The following is a 17,808-nucleotide window of genomic DNA, read 5'->3' as shown; positions in this document are numbered from 1 at the left end:
ACCACATTATTAGCTACTTTTCTATAGCCTAAGGGCCTGTAACACCTCTGGCTGATAGAGGCTCAGATAAAACTAAAAATGACGTCACTGTCAGATAAGGGAACAAAATCTGATATTTCCATCACATATTTTACACGTTCGATTGTTATCAGACTCTCCAATTGCGATCCTGGCCAAGTGAAAGTGTATACTTTATGATACATTAATAAAATCGTTGGTAGTCTAGAAAATTCTAACGTTATTCCTTTTCTTGTTTTCACATTACATTGGAGTTGGTGTCGTGTTTTCGTGTATCTTTTTTTTTTGTTTTATAATATTAGGTGCTAAACGAGCAAGCGTCCTGAATCCACCGAAATCGAAAGCGGCCGCTGCCCATAAACATCCGCAATTGCAGATGCTTTGCCTACCCTTGACGGAGGAGGAGACGCACATAAAGAGGACATTTCCCCTCACTACGCGTCTCCACCACCGTCAAATCCACTTTTCCTTTCCATTCTATAGTAGTTTACCTAACAGTTAAAATTATCTTTTAGATAACAGTAACATCAGAAGCAGGAACTGAAAAAGAAGGAGAAATAGATGCAGAAAAGGAAACTAAGGAGAAAGGATCCTCGGAAACGGAGTCTTCTAAGCCGGTCTACTCAGACTCTGAGAGCAGTGACGAAGAAGATGAAAGAGAATTGAGTGGAAGAACATATTCTGAGAAAGGAGTTGAGGTAAATATAAAAAGGAATTAAAAACAAAAGAACAAAAATGTAATTCTTATCTTTACATTTTATTCTTCTTTCTTTTGTTAAGATTGATCGAGCATCAGCGGGAGCGATCAAGCGCACCAAAGAAGAGAAGGAGGCGGATCCAGAGGAAGAAGATGACTTCGGCTACACGACAAGTGAGTGGAAAGATACATTATTCACATTCTTTAACTTCTCTTTCTATTTGATACACGTTTACTTCTATTCTTATCTTCTAGAACATAATAGATGAGTTTTATAGGATATGCCTTCTTTTATGGTTATAATGTTACTCATAACATTAGTTCACACATGTATGCACTAGATCTTGCATACCGGAACCTTTCAAAGGAAACAAAATTCAATATTTCCAATACATATTTTACACGTTGGACTGTTATCACACAATTTACAATTTGGCGGCACAGGACCTTAGTGTTTTGGAAATAATACCTGGTTTAGACTTAGCCAATATAGTTGGTGGCGCAGACATGAATTGTATGGACTTACTGGTCAGTTAGTGTTTCTTTATTCTAAGAGTGAAGCTGTCAAATTCGGTGTTTTTTATGTAAATAAATTTAATTTTTGATATTCCAATTCTGTACTCGATTTAACAAAATCAATGAAAACTGTCCTTTAAAACAAAAGCGGAGCGTTTTATCAATAAACGAGAAAATAGATTTTTTAGTCAAAGAATTTCTAAGAATTTTAACGGTTTCTTAAAATCAATTTGGCGGCCAAAAGTAACGGCAGATTGTCTGTTACTTTAACCTACCTATATTAACAGAGTCTGGACTTTAAGGTTGAAGTAAACAATTTTAGTAAAGGTGGCCACACATCAGTGTGTATGTTCGGAGTTGTGAAGTGAACGGTATTGATCATATCTGCGTTAATATCTATCAATAAATTTGAAGATACAATACTAGTAAATTAGTTATAGTTTGTACAGTGTAGTGTATAAATATATAAAAATATGACAGTAAATATAATTATGTTTAGAAAAAATAATCTAAAAAACATTTACTAATATTTCTCATAATTTTCACGTTTGTTTTTTTTAAATTTCTTAACTATGTTAGTTAGACATAATTACATAACTACTTACGGCTATTACTAAAATTTATACTTTTCTTTGTACAAAATAAACAGTTTATAAATAACCGATTTCTATTAATATGGAGATCAGAGTATCATAATATTGCGAATTAAATTCGGTTCGTCCACTCTAGTGTGGTATTACCCTTATATTTTCAACACACGTTTTATATCATTCGGAAGTCATTTCGCTGTTAATGATTTTATAACTAAATAAAATTTATGATTTTTATATATTTAACGACCATATTCAAGGTAACCATAGGGACGTAAGATACTGCATCTTATATTTTTTGTAAGTCGAATTTCCAAAGAGCCTTTAGCTTTAAAAATATTAAGAAACATATTTATCTGGTAGTCAATACATTTTATAATATAATAATGGACTTTTATTTTTACTTTGGTTGTGAATAACTATCTTACCATTGAGAATCTGATTTTTTTAATTTCTGTCTTCTTATAAATTTGTATTTTGATTATTTATAATTACTTGGCTTTATTTGTTTCCTTTTCATTTAATTTCTGTGTTTTAATAAATAATTAATTTCAAATAATGTATCTTTTCACTTATATTATTTCTATGATTTGTTTTGTTAAAACTTCTTTAACTTAATTAAAATGACATATTTGTTTAGTTTAATTTTTATCGTATTTTCAGAATAATACAATAATCTTAGAGAAATATTATTAATTTCGTATTATTTATTTTATTTAATAACCTAAAAAGAAGGAATCTTGATTTATATAACTATTTTTTGTCTAAATAATAGCGTTAAAAATAATTGAAATGGCACTTTATCTGACCCTAATACCAATACTACCAGAAAGTATTAAGAATGTAGATGGCTACCAAAGAGGTAAACATACGAAAGTATGGATTGTGTGATATGCTTAAGGGAGTGAATTCAGATATGACGGCTGATAGAGATATATGGAAGAGCTGCAAATACTTTGCCAACTCTCAGAGACAAAATCAAGTTGATAACGAGTAAGTATACTACAGTTAACCATAGATTAACAGATATCAACTCTATAAGTATAAAACAAGCGTAACGTGTTGCCGTATCTACACTATCTAATCTATGAGGCACCTGTTAACAGCATTGTTTATTATGTGCGACCTTCGCGTACCAGAAATAGAAACGAACCCGGCACCTCGTATATCGATCATGCTGTATGTACCGGATTCTATTGGAATTCGGCGCTTTGTTATGCACTGGAAATCTTTGAAATAGATTTTATAATATGACCAATAATATGCGACGAGAGGATGGGGACATAAACCGGAAAGTGTTAAGATTGAATGTGGATGACTACAAAGGTAGGGGAAGATCGAAGAAAGTATGGATGGATTGTGTGAAAGAGGATACGCTTAAGTAAGGAGTGGATTCAGATTCAGAAGAGCAGCACATACTGTGCCGACCCTCCGTAAAGAATAAGAGCTAGTTGATGAATCTAACCAATAATATAAAAATCCTATCCTAAGAGCGCTTTGAAGACGTCTTTACTATATCACTTTGACAAATTTAAACATCTCTTTGTCTTTTGTTTATATGATAGGCCAGAGGTCTTATAGTTGCTTTCTCTACCCATCCTTTCTTAATAATAAATTGACTTAGTGTATTTGTCAGTGGAGGAGACGCTTAGGAAGGGGTTAAAAATAAAAAAGCATAGCCTATGTTAGTCACTGATAACGTAGCTTTTTAATTGTGAAATAATTTCTTAAATTTGCCCAGTAGTTTTTAAGTTACTTCAGTACATAAAAAAATATAAATCTTTCCTCTCTATATTAGTACTAGCTGTTTCCGTGCGGCTTCATCCGCATGAAATTATGAAAAATTTATTTTATTGTTTACATTTGTCAAATTATCAATTACAAATGTCACAATGACATGAAATGATGAAAACACGTTAGGGTTTTTATCCAAAATATTTACCCCCCTAAGTTTAATGGCGTTAAAATATATAGCTTAAAGCGTGACGAGTAGAGCTTTCTATTAAAAATAAATTATTCAAAAATGTAATGTAATTGCTGACATGTTAGGCAACAAAGAAGTGTGTGTTTACGCTTTATTATAATAGTATAGATAGAATTATGCATTGACTAGTGTAAGCACAATGAAACACAATGAATGGACTAAATCCATTCATTTGAATTAACAAACATGATTCATTCAGGGTCGATGTTTTTCCTGAAAGAAAACGAGCGTGTTATGTTCAAGATAAAAATGTTTCGTTGCTCGAATGTTTTATTACGATAGTAAAATATTTATTCTCGACATGTATTTTGATATTTTAATCGTCTGCGTTTTATATGTTCATAAAGATATGTGTAATAACTTTGATTTACTTTGTATCATTAGTTTTTTTACTCGGTATGTATGGAGTTGTCTCCGATCGTAGTAGATTCAGCCGATACCGAAAACGAAAGCGGGTTTTAATCCTTTTTCATTCCCACGTTCTTATAAGAAAAGGATGGGAAAGGAACGTAGATTTGACGGTGGAGGAGACGCGAAACAGAAACCGAAAGTTCTGTCATATTCTAGTATGCAGTGATAATTTTCGGATAAGAAATACATTTTATGAGTTGTCGATTATTTTTAAAACAAAATATTATTAAGCGAGAAATAAAGAAAGAGACGGATGGATTGCGTGAAAGGTAACATGATCAAAAAGGGAGTGATGACTGAGATGACGGATGATAGAGTTATTTGGAGGACAAAAACCTGTCGTGCCGACCCTACGGGAGTAGGAGAAAATTTCAATACAACCGCTTAAATAATCTACGTAAGTATAACAACAAAGCATTTGTAATAAAACTCAAAAGTACCATCTGAACAAACATTTTTTCTCCGCATATGAAAAACAAACGTTAGTAACAAACAAAAAGATCTATTTTCGTAGATTAAAAACCTCATGACTTTCAAACGGATCTAAAAAAACGCCAGTAAAAATACTCTGCCATTTTTCGCGTCGCTTAAAAGAAATATAGCATCAACATTTGTCATGCAAAAATATTTTTGCACATCATTGCCTAAATAATTCGTCGCCGGGCAAACGAATTACAAACTTATTTTTACCGTCAAATCAACATTTACAACTTCTCTCCTATTAATATGACCCTTAAATCAATAGACATAGAGTTCAGTTTTGGTTGTTACTTTATTGTCTTAGTTGACAAAACTTTTACCAAACTTACCCTTGTTTGCATACAAAAGTCCGTCTCGTTACTGGTGCGAAGGCTGGTTTTCTACGATGATTCCAAATAAACTTTTCCATTTACTGAATAAAAAGAATTCTCTTAAAAACAAAATAAGATATATAAGGGCATTGTTATAGTCAATTTTGATATTCTACGAGTACATTTACGATTACAATATTGAACAATTTTGAACGAGACTTTCCCGCAAATTTAAGAGATATCTAATAATTAATATAGCCTATGTTACACAATGTAGCTTTCTAATGGTAAAAGAATTTGAAAATCGATTCAGTAGTTTTTGAGTTTATTCATATTTTCATATTATTATAATATTAGTATGGAAAACCTGAACTATCAATTCGGACATAAAACCCATTACCACACACCACACCACAGTCTGAAAGTTCACATAAAAAGTAGATTCTTTTCTTTAAAAGTTGCCTAATGCGTGGACATTCTATGAACATCCACCTTTGAAAGATCTACGCGCTTTTCCATGCCTTATTTTGCAGTAGCTAAAAACGCATGTTCAATTGCGTCAAGTAATTTACGACTGGAGTCCGTTTATATTAGCCCTTATACCAAAAATAAGATCAAACGCTTTTGTTGTTTTATGCCCTTACAGTTTCAGCGTTGTTTTGCAACCCACGTGCGTTTTCAGTATCGCGAGAGAGAGTCAAGCGAACGGTCGTATTTTTGCAGTTCGGGAAGTTTGTGTTCGAAATTCAAATGTTTAAATTTAGAAACATTTTAATCGCGATCGGCCAGTGATAATCAAAGTTTGTAAAAAGGTTTCATGTGATTGTTATAAGTGATTTTTGTGAAAAAAGAAAAGTGAGGATGAGGTTTTTAAAATAATAATACAATTATTGTGTAGCAATAAAGTGTTTTTTATAGAGTGCGCTAAGGAAAAATAAAATGTTTTTTTCCTTTTATAGTAGTAAGATTTGATAAAAGTCATTTGAGCTGATTTTATGAGGCCAAGGTCTACTGAATGTGGTTTATGATTCAGTTGCTTTTGACAAAATAAACAGCCAAACTTTTACAACAAAAATACAGAACATTATAATAATGTTTCTATTCATAGGTTAACGCTCAAATGAAATTTAAAACACACCACTCGAGAAAAATCTGGCAAGATACGCGGCTCTGTTTTTTAAAGATCAATAATTTATAGAATAAACGAGAATCGGTTTTTTCTTATCAAAGTTATGCTTCGCAATGTTACCGTAAAATTTTTACACTAGTAGTTACCTTCCCGTCAGTTCCCGTAAGGACACAGGTTTTCTTCAGGTTAATCTATCTTCATTCACCTCAGTCACTTACTTCCTGATCATATCACCTTTCACGCAGTACATTATTTTCTAGGTCCAAATTTACCGAGTAACGCCTTGGTAACTCATAACTTGTATCTTACTAATATTATAAATGTGAAAGTTTAGATGCACCGATGTTTGTTAGAGTATTTACTTTTTTACTTTAATTTTACTCAGATGGAGTCTCGGGCGAAAACTAGTTGATATATGTATACTAATATTATAAAGAGGAAAACTTTGTATTTTTGTATGTATTGAAATAACTCAAAAACTACTGGACCGATTTTAAAAATTCTTTCACCATCAGAAAGGTAATTTATCTGTGAGTAACATATATATATTTCATTATTACTAATGTTTAGGAACTATGAATAAATAGTGTGTTTCTGGACGCCGGCGTCAAAAAATTGCTAAACTTTAACTTTTCTCGGTTTACGCTAAACCGTTAGAAGTACATAAAAATGATGTATGAAAGAAATATAGATCTCAAAAAGTTCTATAGTATTTTATAACCGAATAATAATAGAATTCTCTCATACACACGTTGCATCGTTTTTCGGTACTTTAAACTAGCTGTTGCTCGAGACTTCGTTCTCTTGTATTTGAAAAATATAGCCTATGTTACTCACAGATAAATTACCTTTCTAACGGTGAAAGAATTTTTAAAATCGGCCCAGTAGTTTTTGAGTTGTTTCAATACAAACAGAAATACAAAAAACCTTCCTCTTTATCACATTAGTATAGAAAAATTAAGATAACTAGGTATAGCTCAGTAACAATTACAAACAAATCTTTCCTCTTTTAACTATAGGTTTTTTTTATAACATAAAATGGCAAACGAACAAGCGGCCACGTAAATCCGCCAAAATGGCGAAGCGACCACTACCCATAGACATCCGCAATTGCAGATGCGTTGCCTACCCTTATCTGACAGAGGAAGAGACGCACATAAAAAGGATATTTCCCCTTCCTATCCATCTCCTCCTCCATCAAATCCACTTCCCGTTCCCATCCTCACCTTACAAGAAAAGAGTGGTAAAGAGAAAGGGACTTAACTTAGGCCTCCGGCACCACACTCATCAGACGAAACAAGGAATTGCTTCCATTTCAAGCCTGTCTTCTGTGTGGTCGTGGTATTACACCGGGCGTGCTGGCCCATTCGTGCTAAGATGTTAAAGCGGGCACTGCCCCTAACAAATATAGGTATTAACTGATACATATATTCATCTTTTCCTTGTAGCTCAATTAAATTTTATGGCGTCTGTTAACTCTGTGATCATCACAATTGTTACAATTGTCTTTTATTACCTAGTGAATTTCAACTATCTCAGCATTTGTTTTACTACATATTCCTGTCTCTGTTTGTTTTATAGAGAAAGAGAGGGATAGCAATATTTGTAATACAGGAATTACGTGAAGTTAAAACTTTCGATATCTATACTAAAATTATAAAGAGGAAAGATTTGTATTTTTGTATGTATTGAAATAACTCAACAACTACTGGGTCGATTTTAAAAATTCTTACACCGTTAGAAAGGTAATTTATCTGTGAGTAACATAGGCTATATTTTTTTAATTTCACGCGGGCGAACTCGCGATCAACAGCTAGTTTTAATATAAAACGTGTTATTTTAGAACGCCAACATTCATAAAGTTACTTTATACTAAAATACATTACATCCAGTGTCCATAAACAAAATTCGAAAACATAATTTTATGTACAAAATCTATATCGGTATAAAAATTCAGACTATCTTACTCTTTAGCGAGCTGTCGGTAAACTTCGTTAGCGTTAATTTGGACCACGCGTTACGCCATTTTGACAGCGCATAATTTAAAAAAAAGTAGCCTATAATATGCCTATCCATTTCAAGTACCCTCCAGTGAAAGTCCCGTCGAAATTGGCCCAGCCGTTTCAGAAATTACGCGAAACAAACACGGCTTGCGGACAGACAGACAGACAGGCAGACATTTTGTAAAATGCTATTTCCGTTATTAGCAACAAAAATACATCATCTTCCCGAAATCTGGTATTTTTCTTTTGATATTACAAACAGACACTCCAATTTTATTTTATATATATAGTTATAGACTACGTCAACGTCTAATATTTTTACTACAAAACGGAAACGAGCAATTTGTCTTCATAATTTATTTGATTTCATCAAATTATATTAAGTTCTTCATCATAATTTTAAAGAAAAATACGCTGTCTGGATATATTTAGTCATAAATCTCAATAGACGTCCAAATAGGTCGAGTAGGTGTTCTTATAGACCAATATATACTAAGGAAGATCCTTGTAGCTTTGGACAGTTGTCAAAATATTTAATTTACCGAGAGATATTCTATTTCCATAAATAAACCGAATAATAGTAATATTACCCTATGATTTATATCTGATTTATACTGATTTTATAGTTTTTTTAACAGAAAGCCTTGCCAAAATACGAACACAAAAACATATAAATCAATATGATTTTGTATACGTATTATATTTGATTCTGTTAGAATTTGTATTATAACCTACTAGTTTTCGCCCACGACTCCGTCCGCGTAGAATTAAAAAAAAACAAAAGTGAGTAGCCTATGTGTTCTTCCAGACTACCGTCCACATCTATACCAAATTTCATCGAAATCCGTTCAGTCGTTTAGGCTACAAACTCTAACGAACATCCATCCATCCATCCATCTAAACTTTCGCATTTATAATATTAGTAAGATAACAGTTTGAGAACAAAACGTCCAAAAAAATGTATTTGACGTCATATTCATCTCACAACGATCCATTTATGGTCCGTTACCCATCTTCGTTTAACCATTCCTTAGTGTGTTTGGTTCGATAACCTCATGAAATGCGTTTCCGAACTACGTAACTTGAGTTTTACACAATTGAAACATAGGTCAACCTAACACTACCTATTCACTAGATAATGTTAAAGTAAATAGAAACCTCAGAAACCCAGCATTAATCAGTTAAGAAACGCATAACTAAAATAACTTAGAAGAAACACTTTGATAATCTTACTTCATACTAATATTGTAAATGCGAAATGGATGTTTGTTAGAGTTTGTAGCCTAATCGGCTGAAAGGATTTCGATGAAATTTTGTGTTGATGTAGAGGATAGTCTGGAAGAAAACATAGGCTACTCACTTTTGTTTTTATTAAATTCCACGCGGACGGAATCGCGGGCGAAAGCTAGTATAGAAATGAAAAGAAACTGTCCCTTTCTAAATATATTTTGGTTTTTATTTAAGTAAACATCGTATACCGGACATCGACACTACTGTATTATTCACGTTCATTGTAAGGACTCTCTTAATAAAAGTTTCCTCTATTCAGACAAATGTAATAATACTAAAATAAAACGAAGATACGGCTTACATTTTTTGTCTTTCTAAGAGGATGGTAATACTATCTGATAATAACTTTTACTTACAAGTTCATGTAAACAGAATTAACTACATTTCTATTTATAACCAAGGTTTTAACAATCATTAAAAACATTTAAATTTTTTTTGCTTACTAATATTATAAATGCGAAAGTTTAGATGGATGGATGTTTGTTAGAGTTAGTAGCCTGAACTGCTGAACAGATCTCGATGTTTGTCATAGATGTAGAGGATAGTCTGGAAGAACACACAGGCTCCTATTGTTTTTTTTTTTAATTCCACGCATACTGTGTCTCCGATGAAAGCCAGTAATGCCATAAAACTAACGGATCTACTTTGTTAAAAAATAATTAATCAGACGATACTGGCAGGCAACAAAATAAAAACTATTACAAACTACGATCATAAAAAAACTGCAATAAAACAAAATAGCACGCTAATTATTTCTTATAACCAACGTCGTATTTACGAGTCGTAAAGTCGGCCAGCCCGTTGTCTTAATACCAGACTTTGTAGTTTTACGACTACACGCCTGTGAGGACCAGCACTGTATCTGTTTTCTTTATAATAGATATTCTTTACTAGCTGTTCCTGTGTGACTTCATGCGCATGAAATTATGAAAATTTTATTTCATTGTTTACATGTGTCAAATTATCAATGGCAAATGTCAAAATGACATGACATGACGACAAAGCAACTTATGGTCTCTTTCCCACATTAGGGTTTTTATCCAAAATATTTGCCCCCTAAGTTTAATGTCGTGAAAATGTGTAGCCTTAACCGTGACGTAAGTGTAGGTATTTTTATAAAAAGAAATAATTATTCAAAAATATGCTGTAATTGCTGACATTATAGGCAACAAAGAAGTGTGTGTTTACGCTTTATTATAATAGTATAGATTATGTGTTCAATATAACCTCATTGGTGTTTGATATACTTCAAGACATTTCAGATTCAAATATAGAAAATGTTTTGTTCAAATACAATGTACGAGTAACAAAGTATTTTGTTTAACACAAGCATGTAGAGTATAAACAGAAACGTAACGAATTCCCGCCAGAAATATCACTCGCCGGCTATTGGCATCCGAAACGGATACAATCGCACTAAATTATCGTATTTGTACACTTTAATAAATTAAATAAATACCAACGAAAGGATGAGAATAGTTATAAATAAAAACATTAAAAAATAGTTAACGCTGGGAAACCGGGTATAAGGCTTGTACTATTTGTTACGTGGAGTAAATCATCATCATCTCCCCTGCCTTATCCTACTCCCGTAGGGTCGGCGCACCGGGTTTTCGTTCTCTAAAACATTCTATCATCCGTCATCTCAGCCATCACTCCCTTCTTGATCATGTCACCTTTCACGCAATCCATCCATCTCTTTCTAGGTCTACCTCTACCGTTGTACTCCTCCACATTCATAACTAACGTCCTTCTTGTTACATGCGATTCATCGCTTCTCATAACGTGCCCATAGCACTCTAACCTTTTACTCCTTATTTTCGCAACCACTGGGGTTACTGTCAAACTTTCTCTAATATACTCATTTCGTATCTTATCCAATCGTGTTACCCCACACATCCATCTTAACATTCGCATATGCGTCACATGTATTCTCCTTTCATCCGTCCCTTTTACTGCCCAACATTCAGATCCATACATCCATATTTACGTGGAGTAAATATACGCTATAATTAATAGGTTAAATAGTGCATATTGTAATTGAAAAGCTTTCTCTGTGTTTATTCCGATAATAATTAATTATTTACTTTTAATGGCAGTGTGTTACTTTTTGACTGAATTCCCGAAAGAAGGAGTTAAACAATTAGTTTGTTTTTTTTACATTATTCATTTTTAAATTATTTTCGTATATTTTTAAAACACAAGGCGCGACTGAATAGATTGTATCAAATCTATATTGACGTTATGTCATATATTTAAGACCTGCCATCTGTTACATCGAGAAGGGATTCCGTTAACGGTATCGTGCCAAAAATATTACGAACAAGTTATCGAACATTTCTGATATATTTAGGACTGGTTATCCGTGTTCATATCACCTCTAAATATTATACCGGTGTTCAGAATTGAAAATACAATTTATTACAATACTTAATGTCCGCTCTATTTTTATGAATCTCTTTATATGTGTTGATGGTCTTTGTATCGTCATCATCATCATCATCATCATTACCCTCCATATCCTACTCCCGTATCAGCGCAGCGGGTTTCTGTCCTCCAAATAACTCTACGTCATCTCAGTCATCACTCCCTTCTTGATCATGTCACCTTTCACGCATTGCAATTAATTTGTGTTAAGACAGATAAACATATCAATGACAGAGTGGACGTTATAAAAGTATCCATAAGATACTCTTACTAATATTATAAATCGATGAAGGAATGATTGTAAGAGTTTGTAGCCTAAACTATTGTATGGTTCTCTATGAAATTTGACGTGGAATAAGAGGATGGTGTGGAACAGATAGGCTATTAAATATATTTTTTTAAGAAAGATAGGTCTTGATTACTTTGGGTGTCACCTAACTTTATTATAATGTCCTTATTTTTTTAACAATTCAATAATTATTACTGTCTTAAATTGTCAGATTTCTTACATATCATCTTATGCAAATGTTTGAACGGTTGAAAAATCTTGCTTCGTCCCATTGCCCCTCGTGTATCGAGGTCGCTCATTTGAATTTAAAAACGACAGAAAATGTATGTAAAACATATTAAATGAATGTCAACTTTACGATTAAAGAATTACAAGATAAAAATACCTAAAGTAGACTGAAAAATAAAATAGATTGGAAAAAAAATGAAAAAATATTTATTTTAAGAAAAATTACCATAAACTTAACCTAATTTACATTTTTTTTACACACTAAACAAAAACTAAAATAAACAAAAAACAGTAAAGTACGTAAATAAGTATGTTAGCAAATCTGTAGGCTAGTTTGCTTATTAGCAAATTGTTCAGCTACCCTCCGTACTAGTATAAAAACTTTATTACGGCAGGGCAGTGCGGGATTAAGTTGAAGATGGAAGAAAGAATACAGATATCACTGATAGAGATGTAGAGAAGATATTTTTTATGAGCCGCCCTCTCGGTACCCCTAATTTTTTGAGTCAGGGACGTGGATCGGGTTTTTCTTATTTTTTTTATACGTTCTGACTTAAATTTACATCAGAGATGAATGTTAGATTCTCCCATGCTAATAATTACATATGCCAGCTGAAAATCAGCGCAGGAATGGCTAAGGCCATCCTGCACACGCTGAGCTGGCTACCTTTTGCCACGATTGTGTTTTCTTTAGAATATTTCTATTTTGTGGCAATAAATACATATTCATTCATTCATTCATTCATATGTCCAACTAGTAATGTTTGTTAAATGTATTTTTGGTAATTGAACGAGAAAGCAGTGATTTTTTTTCATATTTTTTCTTTTCTGTTCAATACAGAAACAGTTACTAAATCTTAAAAAACCATTTTTAACGTAGCAAATAAAATCAGCTCAAATAACAAGACTGAATGATTACGAATTAGAAAATAAAGGAATTAATGACAATAAAAAGAAACATTTATAACTAAATAGTTAGAATAAACAAGAGATAGTTTTTATCTACTAAAGTGCATCAATTATACACGTCAATTACATGTCCTAAATTTACAAAACCGCGTGCAGACGCTATCTTGGCTATTATTATTGTGCTAAAATTTAAAACTACAAATTGTCCAGTAATATTTCTGAAGATTACATGCGATACAAGTTTATAAGAACGGAAAGTACGCTAGGAAAACGGCGTGCGTCCGCCATCTTGTTTGTCAGTGTTGTATTGGCGGTAAAACGGCACGTTGTCGCACGCGCTGTGCGCCGAGTGCGTGCGGCGAGCGGGTCGCGCGCGCATCGGGCTCGCGCGCGACCTCGAGTCATGTCCTGAAAGGGTCATGGAGACGATCTCCGAGGATGCTGAGGCGGAATTGGAACTTGGTAAATATATGTGGTAATTTTGTAAGATACTAACTTTCGCCTGTGACTCTGTCCGCGTGGAGTTAAGAAAAACAAAAGTGAGTAGTCTATGTGTACACTATCCTCTATGTCTACGCCAAATTTCATCAAGATCCGTTTACCCGTATAGGCTATAAACTCTTACAAACATCCATCTAAATTTCCACATTTAATAATATTAGTAAGATGTTTTCTCATACGGATAAATATGTCTCTTTATGGGATAATTTAACATTTCTGGGAAATCTACTCTGTTATAACTCCTAAACTGTATCTGAAAGGCTTAAAAGTTTACTTCGCACATAAATACGTAAATTTAATTTTATTTTTATAGTCATAGAATTAAATGCATTATAATGATCAATATGACAATCAAATGTCAATTCAAAATCGATTTCCCGGCATACAGTCTCACACAAAAGTTTGTAATAAAAATAAACACGCCAATCATAGATATATGCTATGAAAATAGATGTTAAATATTTTAAAAATATAAGGTTCATTGACCGCAACAGAGGTGTCCAGTGTCCAAACATTGCAGCTTGCGCTAATGCATTACACAAGTGGTACACTCGATACGAAAAGTATTATGAGACATTTATTATATTGTTGTAAATTAAACCAATTAATGAACAGTTATAGTTAAATAAATACTTAAAAAAACATAATTAGAACTGCGGCAAGTAAAATCATAATTCTTCATCTGGTGCGACGGCGGGCCAAAATGGGCCCCCAATGGTATTTCCGCCAACCCGTGGCAGGTCTTTCTAGACCCACCAGCACTGGGATATAATATTCTGGAAACAAAATATATACATTTTATGTAATGTAATGTATAGATCTGAGATAATCGTTTGGCACTAGCGAGAGGGAAATAGTTTTCTTCGTCTGTATCAGCTTAAGTACTGCGTCAGGCCGATATCGGCCTGTTACGCAGTGAATGTGTTAATATATACAACAAGTCTATTTTAGAGCCTTTTGAAGGAATAACAAGTTATTTCAAGAATAGACAGAAAATTATTAAAAACACGCTGTTTAAATATTAAATCGATTTTCAATAGAATTTTCATCTCAGAAGTCTCATAATCGGATCAATTTTGTTGCCCATTATAACGATGTAACGATTTTAATCTCCGCCAACGTTCAGTTCCATTGAAACTCTCAAATTAGACGCGTACACGTTTTCTTTTAAAACCTGTATCTGTTTTGACTGCATTCAATTGCGAATTTTACTTTCAAGCTTATTAACACATCTAAAATAATTATTTAATTGCTAAAAAAAATATTTTAAGTTCGTATTCAAGGAAAGTTTTTTAATTTACTTTAAGACAATACTTAGTTAACCATCACGTCTAAAACATAAAATCAACTGTAGAATTTCTGACTCAAATTCTGTAACCAAAATGGTTTTAAATTACGGTTTAACTCTTTCAAAGGGTTAAAAGTACCCCATGGGGATTGAAGGTATAATGTTGGCTTTGGAAGCTACATAACAACATAATACTCTGTTACCTTCGTTATAAAGTTTTAATGGTTGACTTACAGAAACAAAGCTTTTATAGAGTCAAAAGTTGAACATGATAAACGTTTTAAGCCGAGATATTTGTTAATATGTTTTAATGTTTGTAAAACCCACCCATTACCCTCACACCAAGCCTAGGTCATCTGGCGATGTCCATTTTTTGGTACTAATTTTAATTTTCTTGTTAAGACTAAAATGTAGTGTTAAAGTAAACTTTATTAAGGATATTAAGCTTTTTAGGCCATTTTTTATTTAACTGAAGAAATCTTAACAGTGATAGTGCCTGCTTTAACATCTTAGCACGAATGGGCCGGCAAGCCCGTTGTAATACCACGACCACACAGAAGTCAGGCATGAAGTGGAAGTAATTCCGTGTGTCGTCTGATGAGTGTGGTGCCGGAGGCCTAATTTAAGTCCCTTACTCCTTACCACCCTTTTCTAATAAGGAGAGGATGGGAAGGGGTAGTGGATTTGACGGTGGAGGAGATGCATAGAAAGAGGAAATATCCTCTTTATGTGCGTCTCCTCCTCCGTCGGATAAGGGTAGGCAACGCATCTGCAATTGCGGATGTCTGTGGGCAGCGGTCGCTTCGCCATTTTGGCGGATTCGGGTGGCCGCTTGCTCGTTTGTCACCTTATGTTATAAACAATATATATATATATAGTTAAAACTAAGCAAAATTTATCATCTCTTATCATCTGTGAAGCAACAAAAGTCGTCTTTCAAAACAATATACTGATGTACTAAGTACACAAGACAATTTATCTTCCCCGCTCGGAGCGACAGGCAAGTGGCATTAATAAATATTTCTGTTACAAAACCATTTCCCGCGCGACTGTACGTAAGGCTTAATGGAATCCAGATAATGTGGTCGGCCCGCGATTGACTCGTCTGAGCGTTTTGTATCGATTGCAAGTTTTATTTTTGACTGTACAAAAAAAAAACTGCCAAAGGGTAAATTTACGTTTTCCCTCAGTCTTTATTTAATGTATTTTAGTCACAAAGTAAGCCACGATTGTCTTGCACATTATTATTGATAACCGCTATCGTACTCAGAGTCAACAGTCACTAAGAATTCCCTTAACCTAATCTAAATATATCATACTAATATTATAAATGCGAAAGTTTAGATGGATGGATGTTTGTTAGAGTTTGTAGCCTAAACGGCTGAACGGATTTTGTCGAAATTTGGCATAGATGTAGAGAATAATCTGGAAGACCACATAGGCTACTCAGTATTGTTTTTTTTATCTCGTGCGAACGGAGTCGTGGGCGAAAGCTAGTAGTATTATAAATAGAACCTATTTATGGGAAAACGAATCTTTTGTAGTTATTAAAAATAAAAAAGATTTATATTTGAATAACAACGCTTACAAAAACCCTTAAACGTATAGGGGTAAGTTACGGACGACATTTTTATTTCGTGTCGCAAAGAAAGCTGTTAGACTAAGTTTAGCGCCCTCAAGTGTTAATGCAAGTGAAAATAAGCTACGGGATTTACCGCGTACGCTGAAATAAATTTTCTTTTGCTTATTATTTATTACTAGCTTTCGCCTGCGACTCCATCCGTGGAAACGAAAAACAAAAGTATTTGTGTTCTTCCAGACTATGCTCTACGCTAAATTTCATTAAGATTCGTTCAGCTGTTTAAGCTACAAATTCTAACAAACATCCATCCATGTTAACTTTCGTATTTATAATATTAGTATGATTTAGCATTTCTTTCTTGATAGTTTAGGCCTACGACTCTGTCCGTTCGGAATGAAATAAAGTAGCCTTTGTGTTCTAAACTATGTTCTACATCTAGACCAAATTTTATTGAGTTTAGTCTGTAAAATTTAACAAACATTCATCTAAACTTTCACATCTTACGAATATTGTAAATGCGAAAGTTTAGATGGATGGATGGATGGATGTTTGTTGGCGTTTGTAGCCTAAACGGCTTAACGGATCTCCATGAAATTTGGCACAGGTTTAGAGCATAGTCTGGAAGAACATATAGGGTACTTTTTAACCCGGGAATACTTACGGTTCCTATGGGATTCATTAATTTAGTTTTTTAATGTTTACTCGATCATTCTGCAATGGTTCAACATATCCTTTTGAAATTTGGCACAGATATAAAACAAAGTGTGGAGTACACATGGGATGAAGTTCATCCCCGAGAATTGTCCGGTTCCCGAGGGATACGTAGCTTTTTGTTATTTATGTAGTATGTTTTCTAATACCACGCGGACGAAGTCGCGGGCAACAGCTAGTTAATAATATTAGTCAGATAAATGTATCTACTTTGATGTTAAAGCTTTACCGCTGTACATTTTTTAGTAAAACTTCACAGTTTACGTCACGTTGAATGTTTTAATCCAACACAGAACTTATTTTTTCCAATTTTCTGAACACGTTGCCATGTTACTGTTTATTTACAATATCTATATGTTTACACACGTACGTTGAATTAATATGATCCAACAAAATAAACAATAGTTTTAATATAAACATAATGAAATTATTCAAGATCCGAAG

The 17,808-nt window shown here is 33.4% G+C and overlaps 1 protein-coding gene across 2 annotated transcripts in view; it reads left to right on the top strand.

Moving 5' to 3' along the window:
- The first annotated feature begins 534 nt into the window (after window positions 1-534).
- The window catches only part of LOC106103269 (inactivation-no-after-potential D protein), a 48,460-nt gene continuing 31,186 nt past the window's right edge, over window positions 535-17,808 (top strand). The window contains exons 1-2 of one of the 2 annotated variants that reach the window (XM_013282979.1): window positions 535-716; window positions 799-889. Coding sequence is in view for 1 of the 2 variants with exons in the window: in XM_013282978.1 (XP_013138432.1) it covers window positions 13,702-13,744 (43 nt within the window). In the remaining variant the exon portion in view is untranslated. Of the gene's footprint in view, window positions 717-798; window positions 890-13,233; window positions 13,745-17,808 lie in introns of those variants that run through there. The other variant, XM_013282978.1, reaches the window with a different exon arrangement.

Source organism: Papilio polytes, unplaced genomic scaffold (assembly GCF_000836215.1).
Source record: "Papilio polytes unplaced genomic scaffold, Ppol_1.0 DF823835.1, whole genome shotgun sequence".
Lineage (NCBI taxonomy): Eukaryota > Metazoa > Arthropoda > Insecta > Lepidoptera > Papilionidae > Papilio > Papilio polytes.
The sequence above is the reverse complement of the archived record's forward strand: the minus strand, read 5'-3'. Positions and strand labels throughout refer to the sequence as shown.